General features: G+C 34.8%; 1 protein-coding gene and 1 non-coding gene across 2 annotated transcripts; one reads left to right on the top strand and one right to left on the bottom strand.

Moving 5' to 3' along the window:
- Nucleotides 1-2,497: 2,497 nt before the first annotated feature.
- LOC137947693 (uncharacterized) lies at nt 2,498-5,121 on the bottom strand. Its single transcript, XM_068793473.1, has 7 exons — nt 5,025-5,121; nt 4,653-4,843; nt 4,432-4,555; nt 3,830-3,883; nt 3,537-3,727; nt 3,209-3,292; nt 2,498-2,596 (listed from the first exon to the last, which is right to left on the bottom strand). The coding sequence occupies exons 1-7, from the start codon at nt 5,119-5,121 to the stop codon at nt 2,498-2,500; spliced, it is 840 nt and encodes a 279-aa protein (XP_068649574.1).
- A 58-nt stretch (nt 5,122-5,179) lies between these two features.
- Nucleotides 5,180-5,286, top strand: LOC137949146 (small nucleolar RNA R71). The gene has a single exon (XR_011111718.1). It is a non-coding gene; the product is annotated as a small nucleolar RNA R71 (small nucleolar RNA).
- The last annotated feature ends 13,492 nt before the right edge of the window (nt 5,287-18,778 follow it).

The raw sequence follows: 18,778 nt of genomic DNA, 5'->3' as shown, positions 1-18,778 counted from the left end.
CACATCACACTTTGAAGAAATCTCCGTGTGACTGGCCACTGAAGGCAGCAGAAATCATGCGCTAAACACAAGTCCTTGAGTTACTCACCATAAGGTTTTCATTCAATACTTCAAGTTCGAACTGGTCATTCCCAAAATGGTTGTTTGAGTACGTACCTCTCAAACTAGGGACCAAAAGTCTGGTCATCGACTACCGGAACCATTTACGTTCTCAGCCGGCAAGAGAGTACCCCAAGTCCATGACAGGGCCGGCATCGCCGGGGGACTTCCAATCAATCAAGACCAGAGTACACCAAAGGTTATCCTAATAAGAATGAATAAACTAAAAAAAAAATTGTAATGTATAAAGGGATAGAAACGTGGGGATTGCCCACAATGTTCTAAGTTTATAGTCGTAAGCAAGACTCTGACGCAGTCAAGATGAATGGACAGGTTCCTCCAAGAAAATCACCATCACCTCCTCCGGTGTGGGGACAGTCTCAAGATATGGTTTGAGTCTCTGACCGTTAACTTTGAAGACCGACCCATCTCCGTGATTGCAGATATCAACAACGCCATGAGGAAACACCTGTGTAACCTCAAATGGACCTGACCACCTGGATCTCAGCTTCCCTAGAAACAAATGCAATCGTGAGTTATAAAGTAAAACATTTTGCCCAACAGTAAAAGACTTGTGAAAAATAGATTTATCATGTAAAATATTTGTTCTCTCCTTATAGAGTTTGGCATTCTCATAAGCATCATGACATATCTCCTCCAACTCATTCAATTGCAATTTCCTCTCCTCACCCACTTGAGCCAAATCAAAATTCAAAGCCTTAATGGCCCAATAAGCTCTATGCTCAAGCTCAACAGGTAGATGACATGCTTTGCCAAACACTAGGTGAAATGGAGACATCCCAATAGGAGTCTTATAAGCGGTTTGATAGGCCCATAAAGCATCGTCCAATCGATTGGACCAATCTTTCCTATCAAACCGAACCGACTTCTCCAAAATCCGTTTGATCTCCCTATTAGAGATTTCCACTTGACCACAAGTTTGCGGGTGGTACGGACTCGACACCCGATGTGTGATGGAGTATTTCTTCAACAAGGTCTCAAATGCTCTATTACAAAAATGAGATCCCCCATCACTGATGATAGCTCTCGGGGTGCCAAACCAATTAAAGATGTTTTATTTTAAAAGCTTTACCACCACTTTGTGATCATTTGTCTTACATGCAATAACTTCAATCCATCTAGAGACATATTCAACAGCAACAAGGATGTATTGATAGCTGAACGAGACATGAAAAGAACCCATGAAGTCAATACCCCACACATCAAACAATTCAACAATAAGAATGGGGTTAAGAGGCATCATGTTCTTCCTAGACAAACAACCAGTCCGTTGGCATCTATCACACACACAACAAAACTCATGGGCATCTCTAAATAATGAAGGCCAATAGAATTCACATTGCAAGACTTTAGTCGCGGTCTTTCTTGCACCGAAATGTCCACCACATGCGTGGGAATGACAAAATTCAAGAATGTTGGCAAAGTCTTGCTCAGGTACACAATGTCTAATGACTTGGTTTTGACACACCTTGAACAAATAAGGGTCATCCCAAAAAAATGTTTGACTTGGGAAAAGAATTTCAACCGATCTTGCTTACTCCAATAATCAGGAATTTTACGAGTTACAAGATAGTTGACTATGTCAACAAACCAAGGCAACTGGGATACTTGGAGAAGTTGTTCATCAGGGAAGGAATCATTTAAAGGAAGGGATCCTTCCTGAGGTGAGGTGCTACACAGATCCTAGATAGATGATCAGCAACAACATTATCACAACCCTTCTTATCTCGAATCTCAAGGTCAAATTCTTGCAATTGCAAGATCCATCTAATCAAGCGAGGTTTAGTGTCCTTGATGGATAATAAGTACTTCAAAGCAAAATGATTAGTGAAGACTATAACCTTTGACCCTAAAAAATATGATCTGAATTTGTTCAAGGCAAACACAACAGCTAGCAACTTCTTCTCAGTGGTAGTGTAATTCAATTGAGCATCATGAAGAGTGTGGCTAGCATACTGAATGACACAGGGAATTTTATCCGCCTTTTGCCCCAAAACAGCTCCCAATGCATAATCAGAGGCATCACACATCAACTCAAAAGGCATAGACCAAGTAGGGGGTTGGACAATGGGTGCAGTGGACAAACATTTCTTGAGTGTCTCAAAAGCATGAATACATGCATCATCAAAGGAAAAAGCAACATCTTGAGCAAGAAATGTCGTCAAAGGACGAGAAATTTTGCTAAAGTTCTTAATGAAGCGCCTATGGAACCCAGCATGGCCTAGGAAAGAATGCACCCCCTTCACAAAAGTAGGTGGTGGTAGATTAGAAATTAGGTCAACCTTGGCTTTGTCTACTTCTATACCCCGCTCAGACACTACATGTCCTAAAACAATTCCTTCTTTTACCATAAAGTGTCATTTCTCCCAATTCAAGACTAAATTGGACTTAATGCAATGCGACAATACGAGGGAAAGATAGTGCAGAAATATCTCAAAGCTAGAGCCAAATATAGAAAAGTTATCCATAAAGACCTCTAAAAAGTCACCAATCATGTCAGAAAAGATACTCATCATGCATCGTTGGAAAGTGGCGGGCGCATTGCATAAACTAAAGGCATGCATCTGTAAGCAAAGGTGCCAAATGGACACGTGAACGTGGTCTTTTCCTGGTTTTCTGGAGCACTGGGAATTTGATTGTAGCTAGAGTATCCATCTAAGAAGCAATAAAAATTGTGGCCGACCAATCGCTCTAGCATCTGATCAATGAAAGATAGTGGGAAGTGATCCTTCCTAGTGGTGGAATTAAGTTTTCTATAGTCAATGCAGACACGCCACTTGGTGGTAGTTCTTGTGGGAATCAATTCACCACTCTCATTTTTCATTATCGTTATCCCCCCGTTCTTAGGGACAACTTGAACTGGACTCACCCAGGTGCTATCAGAAATAGGGTAAATGATGCCTGACACAAGCAACCTGATGACTTCTTCTCTCACAACCTCCTGCATATGGGGATTTAACCTACGTTGCATCTCACGTGAGGCTTTAGTCCCCTCCTCCAAATGAATAAGATGCATGCATATGGAGGGGCTAATCCCTTTTAAGGCATCAAGAGTCCACCCCAATGCATCTCTGTGTGCTTGTAAAACCTCAATCAATTGTTCCTTCTGCTCAGTACTCAAATCAGAGGCAATAATGACTAGCAATGAGTTCATGGGCCCCAAGAACGCATACTTCAACGTGGGAGGAAGTGGCTTAAGATCTAGCTTGGAAGTTTCAAGAGGTTTGTCCAAGTCAAGATGAAAGATCCTGTGGATGATCAGTTGTGACAACCTCATAAGCTTCCTCCAACAGAGGTACAAAACTGAGTAAAGAGTCAACCTCTCAGAAATATGTTTCCTCATCAAAATAGTCCATGTCTAAAGATGTTATGTAAGACTCAAAAGATTCAAGAGTGGATTCGTCATCAAACATAACAGTCTCTATCTTAAATGCAGGACTCAGATCATCATACTCTAGTGGATGGTGCTCGACATTAAACACATTCAACGAGACCTTAAAATTTCCAAACGACAACTCCAACTCACCACTTTTACAATGAATGACAGCATTAGATGTGGATAAGAAGGGACATCCTAGGATGACAGGAATTTGGTTGGTCACATTGACTATTGGTTTTGTATCAAGAACAATGAAATCAACCAGGAACAGAAATTTGTCCACTTTTATCAAAATATCTTCAACTATTCCTCGTGGTATCTTGACAGAACGGTCAGCTAGTTGAAGCGTGATGGGGGTAGGCTTCAATGCCCCGAACCTAATTGCTGGTACACAAAAAAAGGAAGCAAATTCACACTTGCCCCTAAGTCAAGAAGAGCTCTCTGGATGGTATGTTCACCAATGACACATGAAATTGTGGGGCATCCAGGATCTTTAACTTTAGGAGGAGTGTTGTGCTTTAGAATTGAGCTTACATTCTTAGTAATAAAGACCTTTTTGTTAACATGTTATTTTCACTTCTGTGTACAAAGGTCTTTCAAAAATCAGGCATAGGCAGGGACTTGCCTAATAGCATCATGAAGTGGAATGTTAATGTGAACCTTACTAAACAGTTCCAACGTTTCATGCATGCTATCTCCTTTCCTAGGTGGGCCCGATAACCTCTGGGGATAAGGAGCTGGTGGGACTTGGTTAGGGATCTGTCTGGCTGTTGGTGGAGAACTTGGAGGTTCTTCACTCAATGATGTGTCCCCGTTGACATCCTTTGACTCCTTAGACTTAGAGGTCCCTACCCCATTGTTCAACTCACGACCACTCCTAAGGGTGGTTATGGCTTTGGCTTGCTCATGGTGGGGATTGGAACTCGACCCACTCTCATGTGTGCTTTTGGGGTTAGGAATGGTTTGACTCGGGAGTCTAATTTGTGCCTGTTCACTCATGTGGCTGGTCAATTGACTCACTTGCATTTCAAGTTTAACAATGGAGGACTGTGTATTCTGCATGAATAGTTGAAGTGTATCCTCAGGTGAAGGTTTTTGTGGAATCAATGGCTGTTGAGTGAAGTGTGGGCGTGAAGCTTGGGGTTGAGTATACCCTGGGGGACCCCCAACCTGTGGGCCCTTGGACCATAAGAAATTTTTGGTACCTAGCCCAATTTGGATTATCTGTTTCCGAAAAAGGATCGTTTCGGTTTGGTCTAGGAAAATTCTGGACTACATTCAAAGTCCTCAATGAGCTCCGGGTAGGATGAACTAGATGGACACATTTGTGTGGTATGAGATGAACTAGAGCATATGGCACAAACCGTAGATGGGTTAGGAGCAGGTGAACTCTTGGACACCATAAGGGCATCAATTTTTCTAGTCAACCCCTCAATATTAGCCATGAGCATGGGTGTTTCACTAACTACATAGAGACCCCCTCTTTTGGCTTCGTGGGATCTCCTATCAACATTAAATGACGAACCCCATTGCTGAGATTGATCACTCAACGTTTCAAAGAAGTCCCACACCTCACTATCACTCTTACCCATCAAACTCCCACCACTCGTTGCATCTACCATGGATCTAACCTGGGGTGTAAGACCTTGATAAAAGTATTGCACTAAATGCCATTTCTCAAACCCATGATGGGGGCACCTACGGATCAAATCCTTCCACTTCTCCCAAGCCTCATAAAAGTGTTCACCCTCCTGTTGCATAAAGTTGGAGATTTCTCTCCTGAGGACTGTAGTTCTCTGAATGGGAAAGTACTTAGACAAAAAATTCGTGACTAATGTGTCCCATGAAGTAATGCTGCCCACCTCTAAGCAATTAAGCCAAGACTTGGCCTTATCCTTAAGTGAAAATGGAAAAAGTCTTAATCGGATAGAGTCATATGAGAAATTCTGGAATTTGAAAGTCGCACAAATATCTAAGAATTCCTTGATGTGGTAATAAGGGTCCTCCTTCTCCAACCCATAGAATATAGGGAGGAGTTGGATCACACCCGGTTTCAACTCATAACTGCTAGCAGTAGTGGGTGGCAATATAATGCAAGAAGGTGATGTGAAGTTGGATGGAATAGAATAATCCCTCAGGGCTCTACGGTCATCTGCTGAAGGTAACTATAATGGTTCACCCTGATTGGCCATGGTAGGTCCTAACTTGACTTTTGGTGTTTTCCTACAAATATGTTTTACCTCTTCAACAAAGGAAGCTAATGGTTCACCTAGGGAGCGGCGCCCGTGCATAAAGACACAAAAAGAAACAAAACTAACTATCAAATTATGCTAGCAAACTAACTACTGAAAATACGAACTAACTAGAAGAAATAAAAATAACTCCATAAAAAATCATCAAGATAAAATAAAAACATAAAATTATGAAACCAGAAAAATAAATCTAACCTAAGACCATGGAGAACAAAGAAATACACTTAATATGTGCCTCCCCGGCAACGACGCCAAAAACTTGATGTAAAATTTAATTACATCGGCTTTTATACCTCGCAAGCGTACAAATCGTTCATGTAATCTAGCGGGAAGCGAGGGTCATATCCACAGGGAGGACTGAATTTTGTGTATTCTTCAGTCAACTAGCCTAACCAAATATGATGAATTAATCTGAACTAAACACCTATTATATCCTAAATTATCATACAATGGTCTAATTAACTACTTGCACAACAGGAAACGTCAACTCTGGATTTTATAGTGATTCGTGCCTCTCTCAAGTGCCACGTAATCACGAATCCGGATTCTCAATCCTTGCATCTAGCCCTTCTCGGGCGACTAGAGTTAAAGAAAAAGATTGGATTATAATACCAGAATCCAACCTAAATTATAATCCTGCCCTAACTAGCTAATTACTCAAAAAATTCAGAAAAAAAATATTCGATAAACATTAATTCTCAAATCAAATTTAATAAACATTCAAACCTAAGTTCAAACTATAGGAAACTATTTAAACTAAAAAATGACAGATTACTCCCCTTCTTCTTCCTCTCACTCAGGCAGCAATTCCGTTCTCACGGTTGCTGCAATTTCCAGAAATTAAAGGCTTCGGGTTGCAGGAGCGAGCGGCCGGAAGTGGAGGCGATGCAGGCGAAGAGGAATCGAAATTGGCGCCTGAGGAGGTGGTGCGGCGGAAGACAAGATGGAAGCGAAATCCTCTGATATGGTCTCTCGAGTCTCGGTCGGAGTTGGACTAGTCTCGGGAAGTGGTCGGAAATGCATAATCGACCACAGAGGATGGTCAGAATGCGGAATCGGCACCGGAGGAGCCCTCTCGAGTCACCTCTCGGCCTGACGAGCAGAAAATGGCAGTGTCAAACTCGCCACGATGGAGACTCTCTCTAGCTCTCCTCAGGTCTAGTCTCGGTTGCCGGGCGGCGGTGGACAATGGTGGCGCGCAGCGAACGACAGCTGGAAGCGAAATCCTCTCGGGTCTCTCTTCTTTCAGTCGGCGGCTGCCTCCTTTTCTCGCCCCCCCCCCCCCCCAAGCTCTGTTTTCTCTTGATCGATTTTGCCCTAAAAATCTCTCTTTTTCACTAATGACATTTTTGTAAATATCTCCTCCTCCAAAATTCTCCTGAAATTCCATAATTGAATCCATAAAAATCATTTAGGGAACAAATAAACCCTAAAAACAATAAAATATAATTCAGGAGAGAAAAATATGCAATACAAGCAGTGATTAATGCCAAATTCAATAAATGCACGTTTCATTTGAAAACCGTTAAATAACCACCTATAACACAATTATAAGGGTTATAATATTATAATTAACCTAGTTCACATGTCATAATCTGGCATCTATCAGGAGTCAACACTCAGTTAAAAATCCCCCGCCTCCCACTTTTCCCCGACGATTCCAAAACCTAAAATATAAAAACTAAAAACGAGTTTACAATCACTAAAAATTACAGACACTCTTTGGAATTATCTCTCTCTTCATTTGTGCATTGTGCATTTGCATTTTAGATGTATACTTTTTTCTTAAATCAAAACTTTGAGTTTTCACTCTCCCTACATCCCATAAACAAAAAAGGCTAATAGATCACAACAAAATGAAAATTTTAGAGTTTATGTATAGAAAAAATTTCAAACAATAACAAATTTAAGTAAAGAAAATTTATTCACACATCACAAATGAACACAAAAGTTTTGTTATCCAAGTTTGGGAAATTCCACTAGTTCAACCCTAAAAGCTTGGAATTTTAAAGAAAGAAATTTCTTCTACGCATGTTTTAAAAATGGATATGCATGCTCGAAACATGTTAAAGATGCAAATGATCTATGGATCCAAACCTTTAAAAGAGAATAACAAACGCTCATTAAATTCTCAAGTGAACATGCAGTGGGATATTTACCCGAGTCAAACAAGCCATTATTTTACAAATTTACAAAAAGCTGACCAAACAATCATAGATGATTGTAAAGTGATTTATCATGCGTAACAGACTATATTTTTAGTTAGAAATAACTTATAGATTGGGAGTCAACACTCAGTTAAAAATCCTCAGGCTCCCCCTTTTCATTGACGATTGCAAAACACAAAATATATAAAAACTAAAAAGAGTTTACAATCCCTAAAAATTATAGACACTCTTTGGAATTGTCTCTCTCTACATTTGTGCATTGTGCATTACCATTTTAGATGTATAATTTTTTTTAAAATCAAAACTTTCAATTTTTTGCTCTCCCTTCTTCCCATAAACAAAAAAGGCAAATAGATCAAAACAAGATGAATATTTTAGAGTTTACATATGGAATGAATTTTAAAAAATAACAAAAGTAAATGAAGAAAATTTTTTCACACACGAAAAATGAACACATAAGTTTTGTTATCCAAATTTAGGAAATTCCACTAGTTCTACCACTATAGCTTGGAATTTTATAAGAAAGAGATTTCTTCTACACATGTTTTAAAAATAGATATACATGCTGGAAACATGTTAAAGATGCAAATGACCTATGGATCCAAATATTTTAAAGAGAATAACAAACGCTCATTAAATTCTCAAGTGAACGTGTGGTGCTTGAGTCAAACAAACCATTATTTTGCTCATTTACGAAATGTGACCCAACAATCATTGATGATTGTGGAGTGATTTATCATGCGTAACGGCCTATATATTTTTGTAAGAAATGACTTATGGATTGGGAGTCAAATCTTAGTTAAAAATCCCCCGCCTTCCCCTTTTCCATGACAATTGCAAAACCTAATATATAAAAACTAAAAATAGTTTACAATCCCTATAAATTACAAACACTCTTTGGAATTATCTCTCTCTACATTTGTGAATTATACATTTACATTTTAGATGTATACTTTTTTCTTAAATCAAAACTTTGAGTTTTCGCTCTCCTTTCATCCCGTAAACAAAAAAGGAAAATAGATCAAACAAAATAAAAATTTTAGATTTTATGTATGGAAAAAATTTAAAACAATAACAAATTTAAGTAGAGAAAATTTATTCACACACCACAAATGAACACAAAAGTTTTGTAATTCAAGTTTGGGAAATTCCACTTGTTCAACCCCAATAGCTTGGATTTTTATAAGAAAGAGATTTCTTCTACAAAATTTTAAAAATGGATATGCATGCTAGAAATATGTTAAAGATGCTAATGAGATACTGATCCAAACCATTTAAAGAGAATAACAAACACTCATTAAATTATCAAGTGAACGTGCGGAGGGATATTTACCCAAGTCAAAACAAGCCATTATTTTGCCCATTTACAAAAACCTTACCTAACAATCACACATAATTGTAAAGTGATTTATCATGCATAATAGGCTATATTTTTGAAAGAAATGACTTATGGATTGGGAGTCAACCCTCAGTTAAAAATCCCTCGCCTCCCCCTTTTCCCCGACAATTGCAAAACCTAATATATAAAGACTAAAAAGGTTTAAAATCCCTAAAAGCTACAGACACACTTTAGAATTCTCTTTCTTTACATTTGTGCATTGTGCATTTTCATTTTAGTTTTTTACTTTTTCTTTAATTAAAATTTTGAGTTTTCGCTCTCCCTTTATCCCGTAAACAAAAAGGCAAATAGATCACAACAAAATAAAAAAAATTTAGTTTATTATGTATGGAAAAAATTTTAAAAAATAAAAAATTTAAGTAAATAAAATTTATTCACACACCACAAATAAACCCAAAAGTTTTGTTATCTTAGTATGGGAAATTCCACTAGTTCAACCCCAATAGCTTGGAATTTTATAAGAAGGAGATTTCTTCTGCACATTAAAAATTGATATGCATGTTTGAAACATGTTAAAGATGCAAATGACCTATGGTTCCAAACCTTTTAAAGAGAATAACAAACGCTCATTAAATTCTGAAGTGAACATACGGAGGGATATTTACCTGATTCGACCAAGCCATTATTTTGCCCATTTACAAAATGCTGACCTAACAATCATTGATGATTGTAAAGTTATCTATCATGCGTAACGGGCTATATTTTTGTAAGAAATGACTTACGGATTGGAAGACAACACTCAGTTAAAAATCCCCCGACTCGTCCTTTTGCCCGACCATTGCAAAACCTAATCTATAAAAACTAAAGAGAGTTTACAATCCCTAAAAATTATTGAACCTCTTTGGAATTATCTTTCTCTACATTTGTGCATTGTGCATTACCACTTTAGAAGTATACTTTTTTTAAAAATCAAAACTTTCAGTTTTTTGCTCTCCCTTCTTCCCGTAAACAAAAAAGGCAAATAGATCACAACAAAATGAATATTTCAGAGTTTACGTATGGAAAGAATTTTAAAAAATAACAAAAGTAAGTAAAGAAAATTTTTTCACACACGAAAAATGAACACATAAGTTTTGTTATCCAAATTTAGGAAATTCCACTAGTTCTACGCCTATAGCTTGGAATTTTATAAGAAAGAGATTTCTTCTACACATGTTTTAAAAATGGATATACATGATTGAAACATGTTAAAGATTCAAATGACCTATGGATCCAAACCTTTTAATGAGAATAACAAATGCTCATTAAATTCTCAAGTGAACGCGCGGTGGGATACTTACCTGACTCAAACAAGCCATTATTTTGCCCATTTAAAAAATGTGACCCAACAATCGTAGATGATTGTAAAGTCATTTATATGCGTAACAGCCTATATTTTTTGTAAGAAATGACTTATGGATTGGGAGTCAACACTCAGTTAAAAATCCCCTGCCTTCCCCTTTTCCCCGACGATTGCAAAACCTAATATATAAAAACTAAAAAGTGTTTACAATCCCTAAAAATTATAGACACTCTTTGGAATTATCTCTCTCTACATTTCATTTACATTTTATATGTACACTTTTTTCTTAAATCAAAACTTTGAGTTTTTGCTCTCCTTTCCTCCCGTAAACAAAAACGGAAAATAGATCACAACAAAATAAAAATTTTAGAGTTTATGTATGGAAAAAATTGAAAACAATAACAAATTTAAGTAAAGAAAATTTATTCTCACACCACAAATGAACACAAAAGTTTTTTAATTCAAGTTTGGGAAATTCCACTTGTTCAACCCCAATAGCTTGGAATTTTATAAGAAAGAGATTTCTTCTACAAAAATTTTGAAAATGGATATGCATGCTTGAAACATGTTAAAGATGCTAATGAGCTACTTATCCAAACCATTTAAAGAGAATAACAAACGCTCACTAAATTATCAAGTGAACGTGCGATGGGATATTTACCCAAGTCAAAACAAGCCATTATTTTGCCCATTTACAAAAATCTTACCTAACAACCATAGATAATTGAAAAGTGATTTATCATGCGTAATGGGTTATTTTTTGAAAGAATTGACTTATGGATTGGGAGTCAACTCTCAGTTAAAAATCCTCCGCCTCCCCCCTTTTCCCCGAAAATTGCAAAACCTAATATATAAAAACTAAAAAGGGTTTAAAATACCTAAAAACCAGAGGCACTCTTTGGAATTCTCTCTCTTTAAATTTGTGCATTGTGTATTTTCATTTTAGTTATTTACTTTTTTCTTAAATTAAAACTTTGAGTTTTTCGCTCTCCCTTTTTCCCGTAAACAAAAAAGGCAAATAGATCACAACAAAATAAAAATTTTAGAGTTTATGTATGGAAAAAATTTAAAACAATAAAAAATGTAAGTAAAGAAAATTTATTCACACACCACAAATGAACCCAAAAGTTTTGTTATTTTAGTTTTGGAAATTCAACTAGTTCAACCCCAATAGCTTGGAATTTTATAAGAAAGTGATTTCTTCTACACATGTTTTAAAAATGGATATGTGTTTGAAACATGTTAAATATCCAAATGACCTATGGATCCAAACCTTTTAAAGAGAATAACAAATGCTCATTAAATTCTGAAGTGAACGTGCGGAGGGATATTTACCTGATTCGAACAAGCCATTGTTTTGCCCATTTAAAAAATGTTGACCTAACAATCATTGATGATTGTAAAGTTATTTATCATGCGTAACGGGCTATATTTTTTTAAGAAATGACTTATGGATTGCGAGTCAACACTCAGTTAAAAATCCCCCGCCTCCTCCTTTTCCCCGATGATTGCAAAACCTAATTTATAAAAAACTAAAAAAGTTTACAATCCCTAAAAATTCCAGACACTCTTTGGAATTATCTCTCTCTACATTTGTGAATATTGCATTTCTATTTTAGATGTATACATTTTTATTAAATTAAAACTTTGAGTTTTCTCTCTCTTTTCATCCCGTAAACAAAAAAGGCAAATAGATCACAACAAAATAAAAATTTTAGAGTTGATGTATGGAAAAATTTTTAAAGAATAACAAATGTAAGTAAAGAAAATTTATTCACACACCACAAATGAACACAAAAGTTTCATTATCCACGTTTGAGAAATTCCACTAGTTCAACCCCAATAGCTTGGAATTTTAGAAGAAATAGATTTCTTCTACACATGTTTTAAAAATTGGTACGCATGCTTGAAACATGTTAAAGATGCAAATGACCTATGGATCCAAATCTTTTAAAGAGAATAATAAATGCTCAATAAATTTTCTAGTGAACGTGCGGTGGTATATTTACTCAACTCAAACAAGCCATTTTTTCCCATTAACAAAAAGGTGACCTAACAATCATAGATGATTGTAAAGTTATTTATCATGCGCAACGGGCTATTTCTTTGGAAGAATTGACTTATGGATTGGGAGTAAACACTCAGGTAAAAATTCCCCGCCTCCCCCATTCCCCGACGATTGAAACCCCAAAAATATAAAAACTAAAAAGAGTTTACAATCACTAAAAATTACGGACACTCTTTGGAATTATCTCTCTTTGCATTTGTGCATTGTGCTTATCAATTTTAAATGTATATTTTTTTCTTAAATCAAAACTTTGAGTTTTCGCTCTCCCTTCATCCCCTAAACAAAAAAGGCAAATTGATCACAACAAAATGAAAATATTAGGGTTTATGTAAGGAAAAATTTTAAATCAGTAACAAATGTATGTAAAAAAAATTTATTCACACACCAAAAAATGAACACAAAAGTTTTGTTAACCAAGTTTGGGAAATTCCACTAGTTCAACCCCAATAGCTTGGAATTTTATAAGAAAGAGATTTCTTCTACACATGTTTTAAAAATGGATATGCATGCTTGAAACATGTTAAAGATGCAAATTACTTATGGATCCAAACCTTTTAAAGAGAATAAAAAAGGCTCATTAAATTCTCAAGTGAATGTACGGTGGTATATTTACCCGAGTCAAACAAGCCATTATTTTGCCCATTTACAAAAAGCTAACCTAAATATCATAGATGATTGAATAATGATTTATCTTGCGTCACATGCTATATTTCTGTAAGAAATGAATTATGGATAAGGAGTCAACACACTGTTAAAAATCCCCCGCCTCCCCCATTATCTCGACGATTATATTACCTAATATATAAATACTAAAAATGGTTTACAATCCCTAAAAATTACAGACACTCTTTGGAATTGTCTCTCTCTATATTTGTGCAGTGTGCATTTCCTTTTTAGATGTATACTTTTTTCTTAAATCAAAACTTTGAGTTTTCGCTCTCACTTCATCCCGTAAACAAGAAAGGCAAAAAGATCACAATAAAATGAAAATGTAAGAGTTTATGTAAGGAAAAAATTTAAAACAATAAAAAATGTAAGTAAATAAAATATATTCCCACCCCACAAATGAAAACAAAAGTTTTGTTATCCAACTTTAGGAAATTGCACTATTTCAACCCCAATAGCTTGGAATTTTATAAGAAAGAGATTTCTTCTACACATATTTTAAAAATGGATATGCATGCTTGAAACATGTTAAAGATGCAAATGAGCTACTGATCCAAACCATTTAAAGAGAATAACAAACGCTCTTTAAATTATCAAGTGAACGTGCGGTGGTATATTTACTCAACTCAAACAAGCCATTTTTTCCCATTAACAAAAAGGTGACCTAACAATCATAGATGATTGTAAAGTTATTTATCATGCGCAACGGGCTATTTCTTTGGAAGAATTGACTTATGGATTGGGAGTAAACACTCAGGTAAAAATTCCCCGCCTCCCCCTTTCCCCGACGATTGAAACCCCAAAAATATAAAAACTAAAACGAGTTTACAATCACTAAAAATTATGGACACTCTTTGGAATTATCTCTCTTTGCATTTGTGCATTGTGCTTATCAATTTTAAATGTATATTTTTTTCTTAAATCAAAACTTTGAGTTTTCGCTCTCCCTTCATCCCCTAAACAAAAAAGGCAAATTGATCACAACAAAATGAAAATATTAGGGTTTATGTAAGGAAAAATTTTAAATCAGTAAAAAATGTATGTAAAAAAAATTTATTCACACACCAAAAAATGAACACAAAAGTTTTGTTAACCAAGTTTGGGAAATTCCACTAGTTCAACTCCAATAGCCTGGAATTTTATAAGAAAGAGATTTCTTCTACACATATTTTAAAAATGGATATGCATGCTTGAAACATGTTAAAGATGCAAATTACTTATGGATCCAAACCTTTTAAAGAGAATAAAAAAGGCTCATTAAATTCTCAAGTGAACGTACGGTGGTATATTTACCCGAGTCAAACAAGCCATTATTTTGCCCATTTACAAAAAGCTAACCTAACAATCATAGATGATTGAATAATGATTTATCTTGCGTCACATGCTATATTTCTGTAAGAAATGAATTATGGATAAGGAGTCAACACACTGTTAAAAATCCCCCGCCTCCCCCATTATCTCGACGATTATATTACCTAATATATAAATACTAAAAATAGTTTACAATCCCTAAAAATTACAGACACTCTTTGGAATTGTCTCTCTCTATATTTGTGCAGTGTGCATTTCCTTTTTAGATGTATACTTTTTTCTTAAATCAAAACTTTGAGTTTTCGCTCTCACTTCATCCCGTAAACAAGAAAGGCAAAAAGATCACAATAAAATGAAAATTTAAGAGTTTATGTATGGAAAAAATTTAAAATAATAACAAATGTAAGTAAATAAAATATATTCCCACCCCACAAATGAAAACAAAATTTTTGTTATCCAAGTTTAGGAAATTGCACTCGTTCAACCCCAATAGCTTGGAATTTTATAAGAAAGAGATTTCTTCTACACATATTTTAAAAATGGATATGCATGCTTGAAACATGTTAAAGATGCAAATGAGCTACTGATCCAAACCATTTAAAGAGAATAACAAACGCTCTTTAAATTATCAAGTGAACGTGCGGCGGGATATTTACCCAAGTCAAAACAAACCATTATTTTGCCCATTTACAAAAACATTACCTAAAAATCATAGATAATTTTAAAGTGATTTATCATGCGTAACGGGCTATATTTAGGTAAGAAATGACTTATGGATTGGGAGTCAACACTCGGTTAAAAATCCCCTGCCTCCCCCTTTTCCCCGACGAGTACAAAACCATATATATAAAAACTAAGAAGAGTTTACTCTCCCTAAAAATTATAGACACTCTTTGGAATTATCTCTCTCTAAATTTTGCATTGTGCATTTCTATTCTAGATGTATACTTTTTTCTTAAATAAAAACTTTGAATTTTCCCTCTCCCTTCATCCCGTAACCAAAAAAGGTAAATAGATCACAACAAAAAGAAAATTTTAGAGTTTATGTATAGAAAATTTTTTAAAACAATAACAAATGTTAAAAAAAATTATTCACACACCAAAAATGAACAAAAAAGTTTTGTTATCCAAGTTTGGTAAATTCCATTAGTTCAATCCCAATAGCTAGGAATTTTATAAGAAAGACATTTCTTCTACACATGTTATAAAAATGAATATGCATGCTTGAAACATGTTAAAGATGAAAATGACCTATGGATCCAACCTTTGAAAGAGAATAACAAATGCTCATTAAGTTTTCAAGTGAACGTGCGGTGATATATTTACCCAAATCAAACAAGCCAGTATTTTGCCTATTTAGAAAATGTTGACCAAACAATCATAGATGATTGTAAAGTGATTGAACATGCGTAATGAGATAATGTATTGCAAGAAATGACTTATGGATTGGGAGTCAACACTCTGTTAAAAATCCCCATCCTCATCCTTTTCCCCGATGGTTGCAAAACCTAATATATAAAAACTAAAAGGAGTTTACAATCCTAAAAAATTACGGACACTCTTTTGATTTATCTCTCTCTAAATTTTTGCATTCTGCGTTTCAATTTTAGATGTGTACTTTTTTCTTAAATCAAAACTTTGAGTTTTCACTCTCCTTTCATCCCATAAAGAAAAAAGGCAAATACATCACAACAAAATGAAAATTTTAAAGTTTATGTCAATAAAAAAATTAAAATAATAACAAATGTAAGTAAAGAAAATTTATTCACACACCACAAATGAACACAAAAGTTTTGTTATCCAAGTTTACGTAACTCCACTCGTTCAACCCTAATTGCATGGAATTTTATAAGAAAGAGATTCCTTCGACGCATGTTTTAAAAATGGATATGCATTTTTTAAACTTGTTAAAGATGCAAATGACCTAAGGATCAAAACCTTTTCAAGAGAATAACAAAAGCTCTTTAAATTCTCAAGTGAATGTGCGGTGGGATATTTACCCGAGTCAAACAAGCCATTATTTTGCCCATTTACAAAAAGCTGACCTAACAATCATAGATGATTGTAAACTGATTTATCATGTGTAACGGCCTATATTTTTTTGAAGAAATTACTTATGGATTGGGAGTCAACACTCAGTTCAAAATCCCCCGCCTCCCCCTTTTCCCTGACGATTGCAAAACCTAATATATAAAAACTAAAAAGAGTTTACAATCCCTAAAAATTACAGACACTCATTGGAATTATCTCTCTCAATATTTGTGCATTGTGTATTTCTATTATAGATGTATACTTTTTTCTTAAATTATTTTGCCCATTTAAAAAAAGTTGACCAAACAATCATACATGATTGTAAAGTGATTGGTCATGCGTAACGGGCTAATTTTTTTTAAGAAATCACTTACGGATTTGGAATCAACACTCAGTTAAAATCCCCTTCCTCCCCCTTTTCCCCGACGATGGCAAAATCTAATATTAAAAACTAAAAAGAGTTTACAATCCCTAAAAATTATGGACACTCTTTTGATTGATCTCTCTTTACATTTGCGCATTGTACATTTCCCTTTTTGATGTATGCTTTTTTCTTAAACCAAAACTTTGAGTTTTCACTCTCCCTTCATCCCGCAAATAAAAACGGCAAATAGATCACAAAAAAAATGAAAATTTAAGAGTTTATGTATGGAAAAAATTTTAAACATTAACAAATATACGTAAAGAAATTTTTTTCACACACCACAAATGAACACAAAAATTTTGTAATCCAAGTTTGGTAAATTCCACTTGTTCAACCCCAATAGTTTGAAATTTTAAAAGAAAGAGATTTCTTCTACACATGTTTTAAAAAAGGATAGGCATGCTTGAAACATGTTAAAGATGCAAATGATCTATGGATCCAAACGTTTTAAAGAGAATAACATATGCTCATTAAATTCTTAAGTGAACGTGCAGAGGGATATTTACTCTAGTTAAACAAGCCATTATTTTGCCCATTTACAAAAAGCTGACCTAACAATCATAGATGATTGTAAAGTGATTTATCATGTGTAACGGGCTATATTTCTTTAAAAATCCCCCGCCTCCCCCTTTTCCCAGACAATTGCAAACCCTAATATAAAAAAACTTAAAAGAGTTTAAAATCCCTAAAAATTACAGACAATCTTTGAAATTATCCCTCTCTACATTTGTGCATTGTGCATTTCCATTTTATGTATACTTTTTTCTTATATCAAAACTTTGAGTTTTCACTCTCCCTTCATCCCCTAAAAAAAAAGGGAAATAGATGACAAAAAAATGAAGATTTTAGAATTTATGAATAGGAAAAATTTTAAATAATAACAAATGTAAGTAATGAAAATTTATTCACACACCACAAATGAACACAAAATTTTTGTTATCCCAGTTTGGGAAATTCCACTAGTTCAATCCTTATAGCTTGGAATTTTATAAGATGGAGATTTCTTCTACGCAAGTTTTAAAAATGTATATGCATGCTTGAAACATGTTAAAGATGAAAAAGACCTATGGATCCAAACCTTTTAATGAGAATAACAAATGCTCATAAAATTCTGAAGTGAACGAATGGTGGGATAATTACCCGTGTCAAACAAGCAATGATTTTGCCCATTTACAAAAAATTGACCTAACAATCATAGATGATTGTAAAGTGATTTATCATGCGTAATAAGCTATATTTTTTTAAGAAATGACATATGGATTGAGAGTCAACACTCAGCTGAAAATCCCCCGCCTCCCCCTTTTCCCCGACGATTGCAAAACCTTATATTTAAAAACTAAATAGAGTTTAAAATCCAAAAATATTACAAACACACTTTGGAATTATCTCTCTATACATTTGTGCATTGTGTATTTTAATTTTAGATATATAATTTTTTCTTAAATCAAAGCTTTTAGTTCTTCGCTCCTCCTTCATCCTACAAACAAAAAAGGAAAATAGATCACAACAAAATGAAAACTTTAGAGTTTGTGTTAGGAAAAAATTTAAAACAATAAAAAATGTAAGTAAAGAAAATTTATTCACACACCACAAATGAACACAAAAGTTTTGTTATCCAAGTTTACGAAATTCCACTAGTTCAACACTAGTTGCATGGAATTTTATAAGAAAGAGATTT

The sequence above is a fragment of the Aristolochia californica genome, unplaced genomic scaffold (genome assembly GCF_029961685.1).
Source record: "Aristolochia californica isolate CCGP_79_NKW_82.1479 unplaced genomic scaffold, dmAriCali1.0.hap1 SCAF_13, whole genome shotgun sequence".
Lineage (NCBI taxonomy): Eukaryota > Viridiplantae > Streptophyta > Magnoliopsida > Piperales > Aristolochiaceae > Aristolochia > Aristolochia californica.
The sequence above is the reverse complement of the archived record's forward strand: the minus strand, read 5'-3'. Positions and strand labels throughout refer to the sequence as shown.